Source organism: Schistocerca cancellata, chromosome 10, assembly GCF_023864275.1.
Source record: "Schistocerca cancellata isolate TAMUIC-IGC-003103 chromosome 10, iqSchCanc2.1, whole genome shotgun sequence".
NCBI classification, from domain to species: domain Eukaryota; kingdom Metazoa; phylum Arthropoda; class Insecta; order Orthoptera; family Acrididae; genus Schistocerca; species Schistocerca cancellata.
Genome location: NC_064635.1, coordinates 89198369 through 89212236, shown reverse-complemented (window position 1 = coordinate 89212236; position 13868 = coordinate 89198369). Strand labels below are relative to the sequence as shown.

General features: G+C 42.6%; 1 protein-coding gene across 7 annotated transcripts in view; it reads right to left on the bottom strand.

Annotated features, from left to right (window-relative positions):
• The window catches only part of LOC126106534 (zinc finger protein 3 homolog), a 578052-nt gene that overhangs the window by 459077 nt on the left and 105107 nt on the right, over positions 1 to 13868 (bottom strand). For all 7 annotated transcript variants that reach the window (XR_007523363.1, XM_049912865.1, XM_049912859.1 and 4 more), the window contains exon 5: positions 2924 to 2992. Coding sequence is in view for 6 of the 7 variants with exons in the window: in XM_049912865.1 (XP_049768822.1) it covers positions 2924 to 2992 (69 nt within the window). In the remaining variant the exon portion in view is untranslated. The remainder of the gene's footprint in view (positions 1 to 2923; positions 2993 to 13868) is intronic.

The window sequence follows — 13868 nt, the reverse complement described above, 5'->3', positions numbered from 1 at the left end:
TGCCCTAATGTAAAAATTCCTGTTTTTCTCATTTCCATTTTTGGGTCACTTCTAAACCCAAAGTTGGAAGTTTTGATTACTGTTCAAGGTTAAAATAGATGCAATAATGCCCTAAATATGAAACTGCTATCTTCACATTTATGCTGACTAGTTTTTAAGCTAATAAGTATGACTTTTGTGCACTGTTATTAATACTATAACAATGTCTTTATTCTATGTATTTTATTATGTACATTGACACGTTCCACATCTGAGTGACTTGCTCACATGTACAGATCTATGGAACAAGTATATAAATAAATAAATAAACAACATGGAGAGAGAAGGAGGAGGAGCAGATGGACAGAGAGTGGGAGGAGTAGATGAACTGAAAAAGGGGAGGAGGAGATGAACAGAGAGTGGGGGAAGGAGGTGGCAGAAGTGGGCAGAGAGGGGGGGGGGGAGTGGAGATGGACAGACAGAGGGGGAAGGACTAATAGAAGATTAGTATATACCCAGGCAATGTAAAGTACTCAGCTAGTATTTATAGTACATTCAATGTTAGCAAATTCTCTTTTCTCACCAGAAATTCTTCCCTTGCTGTTGACAGTCTGCATTTCAGATCTTCCCTACTTGCTCATCATCAAGTACTTTGCTGCCGAAATAGCAAAACTCATTTACTACCTTCAGAGTCCAATTTTTAATCTAATTTTACCAGCATCATCTTATTTAATTCAACTACATTCAATTACCCTTGTTTTATTTTTGTTGATATTCATCCTATCATCTCTTTTCAAGACATTACCCATTCTCTAATGTCTGTCCTATGTGGTGTATTTTGTTGTTGTTAAGTTAGCCATATATTTCTTTCACTACTGCAAGGGTATTTTCTGCACATGGGTTACCACCCGTATTTGTCACAGTTACATCATGGATGGTTTGAAAATGCACACAGGTGTCCAAAACTAGTCACCATCAAGAAATTAAAAAAAAAAGATACTTCTCAACACAATACACGATGGAGTTAAAATCATTTATTTCAATTATAAGACAAGTTGCGGATCTACTTTTCACCTGCAGCATGCTACAAGTTCGTAATTATCCATTCCATTAACAACTGCTTTTGCAAGTCCGTTGCAATCTCCGACATAACTGCAAGAACTGCTCCTATAGTTGCAACATCATCTGCAGACCTCATAGTTTTCATTTTCTCTCCTTGGATTTCAATACTCTTTCCAAATTTTTCCTCAGTTTCCTTTACTGGCTGCTCAATGTACAGATTGAACAGCAATGGGTATAGGCTACAACCCTGCCTCACTTCCTTTTCAACTACAGCTTCCCTTTCATGCCCTCTGGCTCTCACAGTCAGACTCTTATAACTGCTGTATAGTCACCCCAGTTGCCTTCTAAGTTTGAAACAGTGTATTCCAACCAACACTGTCAAAAGCTTGCTCTAAATCTGCAACTGCTATAAATGTTGGTTTTACTATTGAAGCCTGTCTTCTAGGACAGACATAGGATCAGTATTGCCATGCAAGTTTCTACATTTCTCTGGAACCCAAACCAATCTTCCCCTAGACTGGATTTTACCAGTTTTTCCATTTTTCTGTAAATAGTTCATGTCAATATTTTGCAACTGGTAGGTCTACAACATTGTTTCCATCATTTTTTCTTGAACATGGAGTTTTTATTGTGACAAACTTACAGAAAATTTCACAATTCAAAGTATTGGTCATCACTGATCACTACTTTCTCTCATTTATCAGACAGTATACGAATGCAGAAGAACTGGGCATCTTTTGAGGAGACTCATGAATCAATCGAATTTTGAACTTGTTCATATGACTGGAAGCACTGCTCAGCCATGTCATTTGCCACTGAAAGATAAAGGTGTTATGTTTGCAAATGCCTATGCTTACTGTATTACGCTTACAACTTACCAACTGCACCACCACTTGCCACTACAGACATCTACAATCAGATCCACAAACAATGGCAGTTCACGCCTGTCGAGGCACGGACAGAGACTGCACTGTTGACAATTCCAATTGAAAGTTGCGGTATGTGTGTGAGCGTTCTTTCTGCTTGAAGAAAGTTTACATCCTGCAAATTATGTCTCTCACTTACTTATGCAGAAATTAGCACTTAACACCACAATCAGCAATGACAACTCACAACAAATGGAATCGAAATTCACAAAGCAACTCGCTACAATCATGTTTAATGCTCGCATTAGCTACAGCATTTACAGTAGAGTGCTCAGAACACTACTGAGTGCTCAGTAGTGTTCCGAGTGCTTGTGGTTGTTGGAGCATTCATGACGTAGGTGTGTAGAACGTGCCTAATTTGACCACTGTCATTCATGACTCCAACAAAAGTGCAAAATATCAGAAGCAAAGTTGAACCAGAAGCAAAGTTGTAGACCTAATACCAATGATTAAACTGATAATTTGGTAGTATTCACAGTTATCGTCACCTGCCTTCTTTGGAAATGGAATTATTACATCCTTCTTGAAGTCTGAGTGTACATGCCATGTCTCATAACTTCTTACACAACAGGTGGAATAGTTGTCATGGCTGACTCACTTCTGGGGGAATGTCATCTACTCCAAAGGCAATGTTTTGACTTACACATTTCAGAGGTCTGTCAAATTTTTCCTGCAGTATCAAATTTCCTAGCTCATCTTCATCTACTTCCTCTTTCCCTTCTATAATGTTGCTTTCAAGCTCATTTCCCTTCTACATCTCTTCTATGTATTCCATCCATAATTCAGCTTTCCCCTATTCACGCAGTACTGGCTCGTCACTTGAGCTATATTTTCATAGAGCTGTTCCTCTTTCCTCCACAGGTAATAAACAAACACGTAAGCAAATAAATTATTGTCCTATGTTATGCAATGCAGTTACCCACAGATAAATAAAACAATGCAAAAGACACACTCACCTCCGCAGTGCCACTTAGTGGGTCCTGTGCGCTATCAAGGCCTTCGGGTTCCTCCCACTCTGGTAAACACTGAAAAAAAGTAAACAGAGTTATTTATGTGTGTTTGTTAGAATGTCCATATGCACGATTAATCCTAGAAATACCAACGCATTTTCCAAAAATTGCATTGTTGAGGGTGGGGGGATTCTTTATGCCCATCCTGAAAAAAGTATTTAAAAAAATCATATATTGTTGTTGACTTAGATCAATAACATACTTTTTACAGAAGTACTGACATGTCAATAGGATCCTGAACCTGAAAATATCTTTTAGCACCTTAGCAATATGAATACATTATAAATAACGAGCAATACCTTAAAAAATTGTTAATTGTTGTTGACTTTTACTCATAACATACTTTTTAAAGAGATATTGGTGTTTAAATGATGATGGCATCCTCTTGGGTAAAATATTCTGGAGGTAAAATAGTCCGCCATTCGGATCTTCTGGTGGGGACTACTCAAGAGGACATCATTATCAGGAGGAAAAAACAACATTCCATTAGAACTACTGACAGCCTTGGGAGAGCCAGCCCTGAGAAAACTCTACCATCTGGTGAGCAAGATGTATGAGACAGGCAAAATACCCTCAGACTGCAAGAAGAATATAATAATTCCAATCCCAAAGAAAGCAGGTGTTGACAGATGTGAAAATTACCAAACTATCAGTTTAATTAGTCACAGCTAGAAAATACTAACACAAATTCTTTACAGACAAATCGAAAAACAGGTAGAAACCGACCTTGGGGAAGATCAGTTTGTATTCCGTAGAAGTAATGGAACATGTGATGCAATACTGACCCTACGACTTAGCTTAGAACAACAATTAAGGAAGGGCAAACCTATGTTTCTAGCATTTGTAGACTTAGAGAAAGCTTTCGACAATGTTGACTGGAATACTCTCGTTCAAATTCTAAAGGTGGCAGGGGTAAAATACAGGGAGCGAAAGGCTATTTACAATTTGTACAGAAACCAGATGGCAGTTATAAGAGTCAAGGGGTATGAAATAAGAAGCAGTGGTTGGGAAAGGAGTGGGACAGGGTTGTTCCCTCTTCCCGATGTTATTCAATCTGTATATTGAGCAAGCAGTAGAGGAAACATAAGAAAAAATTGGAGTAGGTATTAAAATCCATGAAGGAGAAATAAAAACTTTGAGGTTCGCTGATGACATTGTAATTCTGTCAGAGACAGCAAAGGACTTGGAAGAGCAGTTGAATGGAATGGACAGAGTCTTGAAAGGAGGATATAAGATGAACATCAACAAAAGCAAAACGAGGATAATGGAATGTAGACGAATTAAGTCGGGTGATGCTGAGGGAATTATATTAGGAAATGAGACACTTAAAGTAGTAAAGGAGTTTTGCTATTTGGGGAGAAAAATAACTGATGATCGTCGAAGTAGAGAGGTTATAAAATGCAGACTGGCAATGGCAAGGAAAGCGTTTCTGAAGAAGAGGAATTTGTTAACATCGAGTATAGATTTAAGTGTCAGGAAGTCGTTTCTGAACGTATTTGTATGGAGTGTAGCCATGTATGGAAGTGAAACATGGATGATAAATAGTTTGGACAAGAAGAGAATAGAAGCTTTCAAAATGTGGTGATATAGAAGAATGCTGAAGATTAGATGGGTAGATCACATAACTAATGAGGAGGTATTGAATAGAATTGGAGAGAAGAGGAGTTTGTGGCACAACTTGACTAGAAGAAGGGATCGGTTGGTAGGACATGTTCTGAGGCATCAAGGGATCATCAATTTAGTATTGGAGAGCAGTGTGGAGGGTAAAAATCCTAGAGGGAGACCAAGAAATGAATACACTAAGCAGATTCAGAAGGATGTAGGTTGCAGTAGGTATTGGGAGATGAAGAAGCTTGCACAGAATAGAGTAGCATGGAGAGCTGCATCAAACTAGTGTCAGGACTGGTGACCACAACAACAACAACAACATTGGTGTTTAAGTAAGGCCTCAAATTTGAAACTACTGAATATGTTATTTGTTAGGAAAACTAACATCTGCTACAAAGACTTAAATTTCTTGGTTAAATTTAATCCTGGTAGAAGAATTCGTTAAAAACAATATTTTTTTCAAATATTTAAACTATTATGTAACTTACAAGATTTCAGCATTTTCAAAAGGTGCAATAAATTACCCCCCCCCCCCCCCCCCTTAGGTGTTGCAAGGGTTAAGTGGTGTCATGACCACCACCCAAGATTTATTTGCAACGTGTAGCAAATTACATATGCAGTAGTTTGGCACCCTCACAAGCTAACACATCTCATACTTTGGAAACCATGTGAAGTGCATGGCTGAAGATGCTTAGCATGGGACCGTATGGCAGGGTTTCTTCCTGTTCCAATTGGGTACAATATGCAGAAAGAATGACTGCTTGAGCCTTGTTTACACCAGGGTGAATGCAAGCAATCACAAGCAAATAAGCATTCACAGATAACTGACCACTGTTCACGACCATTCTCTTCTGTCCATAAACAAGCATTTCCACTGGAGGGAATAGAAGAGAATGAATAAAACTTGTCTACCTGCCAACCTTACAACTACTCTCCTACTCTTTTCTATTATTTTGTTTTTATTTTTTTCCCACTCTAATAATTCTCACATTTCACTCAATAAAACACTAGTTATAGCCACAATAAAAAAGCCTAATACTGTAGTAGGAATGTTTTGCATAGTGAAACAGCTGTGTTTGACAAACCAAGCAAAATGGCATAGCAAAGGAAGAAAGCAGGAACCGGAATTTGTTCATAAGCATGAAATGTGTGACGGTAGTGCACTTAACACAGAACTGCAGCTCTAGTCTCTCTTATGATTCTTCCAAACCTTTGAACATATATCTGTTGTGCTTCGCCAATCATTCGAAGTGCCACTGCACAATTACGCACGTCGTCTACATGCGGCACTGTCTGCCAGGCATGCAGCAGCCGCGCCACCTAAGCGGCCATCCAGCCAGCGGCTAATAGACTTGGGCTCAGTGCTCATTCGAATGTTACCGTGTTCACATGTCTTGCTTTGTCAACTTGCCCAGTGACGTACGTGTCGTGTCGTTTCGTTTCGAAATATATGTGTTCAACTTGACGTTATAACAATTGGTGATGAGGATGGAATTTTTCCTTTTCATCATTGACCCACAGGTTTCCATGGCTACTGTCGAGCAACTATTCCAAGGTCTCATTAAACAGCAAATGCTTCTAACATCGGCGATTTGCGATTTCGTCGCGGCATCACAAATGTGGGGCGTTTCTTGTCGTTGTCTATACCTCCTTTTCCTCCTTACGACGAGACGGCGAAAGACTGGCCTGATTACGAAAAAGTCTTCGACAGCACTTCTTGGCATTTCATGTCAAGCACGAACAAACATGTAAGTCTCTGTTTCTTTCATGGATTTTACCCCAAATGTATCGATTGTTGTCACAATTGGCTCCTTTGAAAGATCCTGCGTCTTTGTCCTTTGCTGAAATGTGCTCACTTTTGTCTGTCTATTTTCAAAAGCAAACGCATGTGGTAGTGTCTCGTGTTGCCTTTTATCATTGTCAAAAACAACCGCATCAATCCTATCGCGCTTGGGCTGCTGAACTTCATGGCCTCAGTTGAAAGTGTCAATTTGTTACTGACGTTCACAAAGAAGCCTATGCCGATTTCATTGTATGGGATGCTATTATCTGGTCGGCGCCTGACAAAGAAGTTCGGCAACGTGCCCTTCAGTTGGCAAATCCGACTCTAGATAAAGTCCTATCCATTGGCAGTCTTCTGAAATTTCTCGCGCCATTGGGGCACAAATAGAGGCGTGGGGTGACGTTGGGGAGATACAACCTCTGTGCGTTGTTGACAATGCGTGCGGTGCGTCCCCGCCGGCTGATGTGGCCACAGTACGCTCCCACATGCAGAATCAGCCTAACCGTAAACAACCCTCTAAAAACCTGCAGCAACTTCCTTCATGTCCGCGGTGTTTTACGAAACATTCACACGAGGATTGTCCTCAACGTTGGGCTGTGTGTCACAATTGCAAAAAGAAGGGTAATGTGTCTTTCGTTTGCAAATCTGACCGCATACATGATGTTCATGAACATGACGCTGATTCTGATTCTGTGTTGTCTGTCAATTGTACTTCTTCCCTTTCAGGGAAGTTATTCCTCACTGTCCAAATACTCGGCAATTACGGACATACAATAAACAGAAGATTTCTCTCTTGGGACAATTTAATGCTGAGGTATCTTACAAAGCCACATTCGCACTGTTCCCATATTTGTGGTCGACCAAAGTAACGCAGAGAATCTTTTTCGTTTCGATGCCTTTCGCGTTTTTGTGTTCTCCATAGATGACTCTGTCAATATCGTCGCTGATGCTATTCCTTATGCTCAATTGGATTCCTTGTCGATGACATTTTTGTCCCTTTTTTTCTCCTGGGTTAGGCCGTGCAAATGAATTTGAAGATCATATCACGCTCAAACCCACTGCTCGGCTAAGTTCTTTCAGGCTCGGCCCATTCCTGTGGCCCTTCGTGATCGGGTAAAACGGGAGCTGGATCATCTCACTGCTTCGGGTGTCTTGCTTCCTGTCACTTCCAGTGAGTGGTCCTCTCCTGTCGTCGTTGCTAAGCCCAATGGTGATATTTGTCTCTGTGGCGATTTTAAAGCCACTGTAAATGCGCAATGCCTCATCGACACTTACCCTATGCCCCGAGCTGAAGAATTGTTCACTAAACTTGCGGGAGGCCAGTATCTTTCTAAAATTGACCTGTCAGAAGTTTATCATCAACTTCCTCTCGACGCTGCTTCCCGGCAGTTTCTGGCTCTTAACACGACTTTCGGCCTCTTATCAATACCAATGATTGCCATTCAGGGTTGCCAGTGCCCCTGCTCTCTTTCAGAGATTCTTGATACAATTATTGCTCCCTGTCCCTTGGTGTATAAATTACATCGACGACATTGTTGTCACTGGCTCCACCACTGAAGAACATCTTCAGAACCTCCACACACTTTTTCATATCTTACAGACTGCCGGTCTTAAGTGTAATCTTCAGAAGTCACAATTTTTTCAGGCATCTATCACGTACTTGGGGTTTCAACTCTCTCGGGATGGTATTCGTCCACTTCAGCAAACTGTCGCTGCGATCAATGCCCTTCCTCGCCCCACATCTGTTAAGGAACTGCAGGACTTCTTGGGGGAAATAGCATACTATCACAAGTTTTTACCGTCTGCTGCTTCAGTGGCTCAGCCGTTGCATCGCCTGTTGCATAAAAACGTGCCTTTTCCGTGCCTTTTCACTGGTCCGCGTCATGCAATGCAGCTTTCCAGACATTGAAGACTATGCTGAAACAGGCCCCGTGCCTGGCTACTTATAGACCTGGCCAACATCTTGTTCTTGCCACAGACGCCTCTCAATACGGGGTCAGTGCAGTCCTTGCGCACCGTTTTTCTGACGGCTCTGAACAACCCATTGCTTATGCCTCCAAAACACTCATGGATGCCCAACAAAAGTATTCTCATATTGAAAAAGAAGCTTTGGCCAAAGCATAAGTTTGGTGTTTTTCTCTATGGATCCAAATTTCATCTTGTCACGGATCACAAACCACTTGTTTCCTTGTTTCATCCATCATCATCACTTTTCGACAAGGCTGCACACCACCTCCAGCATTGGGCTCTTTACTTGTCTCGTTTCAATTATGAGATTCATTTGTGGCCGACGGCTCAACATGCGAATGCTGATGCACTGTCTCGCCTTCCCATGGGTCCTGATCTGGCATTCAATAGGGACAAACTTTTGTGTTTCCACCTGGATGTTGCCGAGCAGCGGGTTGTGGATGGATTCCCCATCACCGGGGACCGGCTGGCAGCTGCTACGGGTTCTGATCCTACCCTCTCCTGGGTTTTACGCTGTATTCAGAAAGTTTGGCCAGATCGTCCATCTGCTAAGACTTCTGACCCGTTGCAGAACTACTACACTTTGCACTACCGCCTCACAGCTAGGGATGGTGTTATCCTCTTTTCCACCGACAATGCTTCGCTGCGTGTAGTGGTACCTGCGTCTTTGTGTGCTTCGGTCTTGCGCCTCCTTCAACAAGGGCACTGGGGTGTCTCTCGCACAAAATCTCTGGCGTGCCGTCATGTGTACTGGTCTGGCATCGACTCTGAGATAGCACACATGGTCGCTGCCTGGAGTCCTTGTGCGTCACAGGCCGCCGCCCCGAAGTCATCTTTGTCACCGTGGCCTTCGCCTGAGACGCCCTGGGAGCGCATTCATGCTGACTTCGTGGGACCTTTTTTAGGTACTTATTGGCTCCTCGTAATTGACGCCTACTCTAACTTTCCTTTCATTGTCCGTTGCACGTCACCTACCACCGCGGCAACCAGTGCTCTTGCCCGCATTTTTTCTTTGGAAGGCCTTCCCTCTACTCTTGTTACTGATAATGGTCCACATTTGCCTCTTCCGAATTGGCGGATTTTTGTGCTCGTCACAGCGTTATGCATGTCACAGCCCCTAAGTCCATCCACAATCAAACGGTGAGGCTGAACAACTGGTCCGCACATTTAAGGCTCAAATGCAGAAACTCCTGATTTCTTCTGCTGCTGATGATGCGCTTCTCCAGTTTCTGGCTTCTTACCATTTCACCTCCATGGGCGACCACAGTCCGGCTGAGCTCTTACATGGCTGACAGCCCCACACACTACTTCATCTTCTGGGGCCTTCCACCTCATGGCCGCGGGTGCCTTCGCTTGGCAGGTTCACCACTGATGACCTTGTCTGGGTACTGGGATATGGCAGGCAGCCAAAATGGAGTCCGGGCCACATCTTACGACACCGTGGCCGACGTCTGTATGAAATCCAGACAGACATGGGTGTTGCAGTGCATCATTTGGACCAGCTTCAGCCTCGTGTGCCAGCAACGCCTGTTCCGAATGCCGCTACACCACCTTCGGCTCTACCTGATGCTCGGGGTCTTGGCATCTCTCATTACTCACAACGCAGCCCTCTCACCGTCATCTCGGTGCCAGTACAAGAACGGACACTACCAGGAGACGTGCCCATGCACGAACCGGATGACCATCATCTGTCAGATCCAATCTACTCGCCTCCTTCTCCTATGGACGCCGACACATCGCCCATGTCTCGTGTTATATTAACTGGACTTGTCTCAATGGGCAGATTGGTGCACAGGGCCCCAGCTGATTCGACCCCTACATCTCCAGTCATCTCGACCCAGTATCATCGGGGACACATCAGTCCGTATGGGAAGCTTCCTCCTCGAGACTTTACGGCCAGTCAAACAACACCTATGGACGTTAGCAATCTACAGGCCACTTCCATCAAGACCAGTGCAAAAATTTGAAAGGGGGGAAAAGTGTTGTGACTCACCGATCATTCAAAGTGCCGCCGCACAATTACGTGCGTCGTCTACATGTGGCGCTGTCTGCCAGCCATGCAGCAGCCGCGCCACCTAAGCGGCCAGCCAGCCAGCGGCCGCTGGACTTGGACTCAGTGCTCATTCGAATGTTACCGTGATCACATGTCTTGCTTTGTCAACTTGCTCAGTGACTTATATGTGGCGTGTCGTTTCAAAATATATGTGTTCAACTTGACATTATAACAATATCATTTGACACTTTTTGCATGCTTCTCATTACAACTGAGGTGGATATTTAAAAGCCGAACAGTAATTACTAATGACCAACATAACCTGAAAAAAGGTCATATTTAATTTAATATTGATATTTAATTTAATATTTACACTTTCAGAATTAGCAACTAAAGACAATTATGCTAAAGTTGTCACATTTCAACAGATGTAACACTGCATACTAGTTGATGTTTGAAGTGATATACACAAAGTACTTCAAGCATGTTATTAAAGTAAGTATAAGAAAGATAATGTGAATGAAAAGAGGAATTGAAAAGAGGAATATGCATACAAATTGTCACATAGGATGCTTGATAAAATCTGCTATACAGGTCGTTATAGGGCAGAAAGACTGATCACAAAAAAATTAAAAACCTCTAAAATAAAAGATACATCAGCCATGTAATTACAGCCACTATGGATGTAAGCAGGTCTTTTGGTCATTTTTAATTTTATTCAGGATAAGAGAATCATATTCATACTCGTTTACTTTCAGAGAAAAATAGTGAGCTGTTCATTTCTGGTAAAAAGAAATACAACACTTGTGCTTATTCAGTCTGTTCTCACCTAACTAATAGAAGCATCTAATAAATTTATGGCCCCTCTCACATCTCCAGTTGGAACTATGAATGTTTTGGCAATTTTTTAAAATCATATTTTCTTTCTTCAGTATTTGTACTGTGGATTTCTTGGATCACACTAACATCTATGATGTCTACTTTCTTCTGCTACCATCATTACATTCTCTCTAGACCAATCCATCACTTACCCAACTCATTTCAACAACAAAAGTAGTTCCCACACAAAATTGCAGACAATGACAGCAGATGTAAGCTCTCTCTGCTGTCAGTGCTGAAGCAGAGATGATGTGTACTTTTGTCAACAGTTTGTTCAAGGCCAATGGCCAGTGAAGCATGGGTGAGCAGCAAATGCAAACTGAACATGACCAACAGATGTTTGCCTGTGCTCACCTGCTGCTTACACCACAGAGAATTCTCATTTGTTGCTGCTCATTCACAAGTGTTTGCTCCACCGTGAACCAGGTATTAAAGGCCTCCGTGGGTGCTGTAATTAATCTAATCTTGCCTTCACACTGTCTGTGAGTGGAATACATAGTGGATAAAGAATATCTCTAGCTTCTGCATTGTTGTTGTTGATTTGTGGGAGGTGACCAAACAGCAAGGTTATTGGTCCCATCGAGATAGAGAAGGATGGGGAAGGAAGTCAGCTGTGCCATTTCAAAGGAACCATCCTGGCATTTGCCTGAAGTGATTTAGGGAATCCAGATGGCTGAATGCAGGTTTGAACCACCGTCCCCCCAAATGCGAGGCCCTATTGGTGTGTAAAAATTTGCAAGCAAGTTTCACGCTATAACTGACATCCATCTTCAAGCATCTGCCAATTCAAGTTTATTAACACGTCTGTCACACTCTCCTGCAAGTCAAACAAAGCTATGTTCATTTGTGCTGCTCCATTCCAAACGTATGTCACTTGAATGAGATTTCCACTCTGCAGCGGAGTGTGCGCTGATATGAAACTTCCTGGCAGATTAAAACTGTGTGCCCGACCAAGACTCGAACTCGGGACCTTTGCCTTTCGCGGGCAAGTGCTCTACCATCTGAGCTACCGAAGCACGACTCACGCCCGGTCTCACAGCTTTACTTCTGCCAGTATCTCGTCTCCTACCTTCCAAACTTTACAGAAGCTCTCCTGCGAACCTTGCAGAACTAGCACTGTGGCTAAGCCATGTCTCCGCAATATCCTTTCTTTCAGGAGTGCTAGTTCTGCAAGGTTCGCAGGAGAGCTTCTGTAAAGTTTGGAAGGTAGGAGACGAGATACTGGCAGAAGTAAAGCTGTGAGACCGGGCGTGAGTCGTGCTTCGGTAGCTCAGATGGTAGAGCGCTTGCCCGCAAAAGGCAAAGGTCCCGAGTTCGAGTCTCGGTCGGGCACACAGTTTTAATCTGCCAGGAAGTTTTGTATGTCACTTGTTAGTCAGCTTTGGTATGGGTCCCATACACCTGAGCAACATTCTGTGATGTGATGCACAAGCAGTCTCCTTTATAGACAGACTGAATTTTCCTAGTATCCTGCTAATGATCCTCCCTTGCTGAGGACTGAGCCTATGAGATCATTCCATTTCATACCCCTACAAATCATTACATCCATTATTTGTGCAAGCTGAAAGTTCTGAACTGTTACTGATCTTGCAGTCACAGAAAACTATTTTTCTGTGTTTTGTGAAGCACAGAATTTTACTTTTGTGAACACTTAAAATAAGCTGACAATTCTTGCACAAGAAATCTTGTCAAGTTCTGATTGGATCTTTCTTCAGCTTTTTTTTGACAGTACTTCATTAAAAATAACTGCACTATCTGCGAAAAATCTGAGGTCTATCTGGTTACTAACACACAATAATAACAGAAGGGTCCCAAAACATATCCCTGGGACACACCTGAATTTCATCTAGATCTACATACACACTCCAGAGGCCAACATAAGGTGCACAGCCAGAGTACCTTCTACCACTGCCAGTCATTTCCTTTCCTGTGCCACTCATGTATAAAGAGAGGAGAAAAAGGATTTCTATATGCTTCTGCACTAGGCCCAATCCCTCATTTTGTCTTCACAGTCACTATGTGCCATGAATGTTTGTGGCAGTACAACCGTTCTGCATTCTGTCGCAAATGGCAGTTCTATAAATTGTGTCAATAGTAACTGCCTGGCAGATTAAAACTGAGTGCTGGGCTGAGACTCGAACTCGGGACTGTCGCCTTTCACAGGCAAGTGCTCTACAACTAGAGCATTTGACCGCGAAAGGCAAAGGTCCCAAGTTCAAGTCTTGGCCTGGCACACAGTTTTAATCTGCCAGGAAGTTTCATATCAGTGCACAATCCGCTGCAGAGTGAAAACTTCATTCTATGTCAATAGTGTTTTGCAAAAAGAATGTCTACTTTGGCACAGGCAATTGAGTTCACATGCCATTTCAGTAATACCTGATCTAACCTACTGGTAAAAAGTCTAGCAACACATGCCCAAACTGCTATATCTTCCTTTAATGTGGCCTGTGTGGGATCTCAAGCACTTCAGTAGTGTTTAAGAATGGATCACACAAACATTCTTCACATGGTCAACTGGTAGATGAGCTACACTTTCTAGTATTCTTCCAATAAACCAAAGTCAATCATTCACCTTCCCTACAACTAATTTTATGTGCTCATTCCATTTCATGTTCTTCTGCGACATTACACTGAGGTATTTAATAGATGTGACTGAGTCA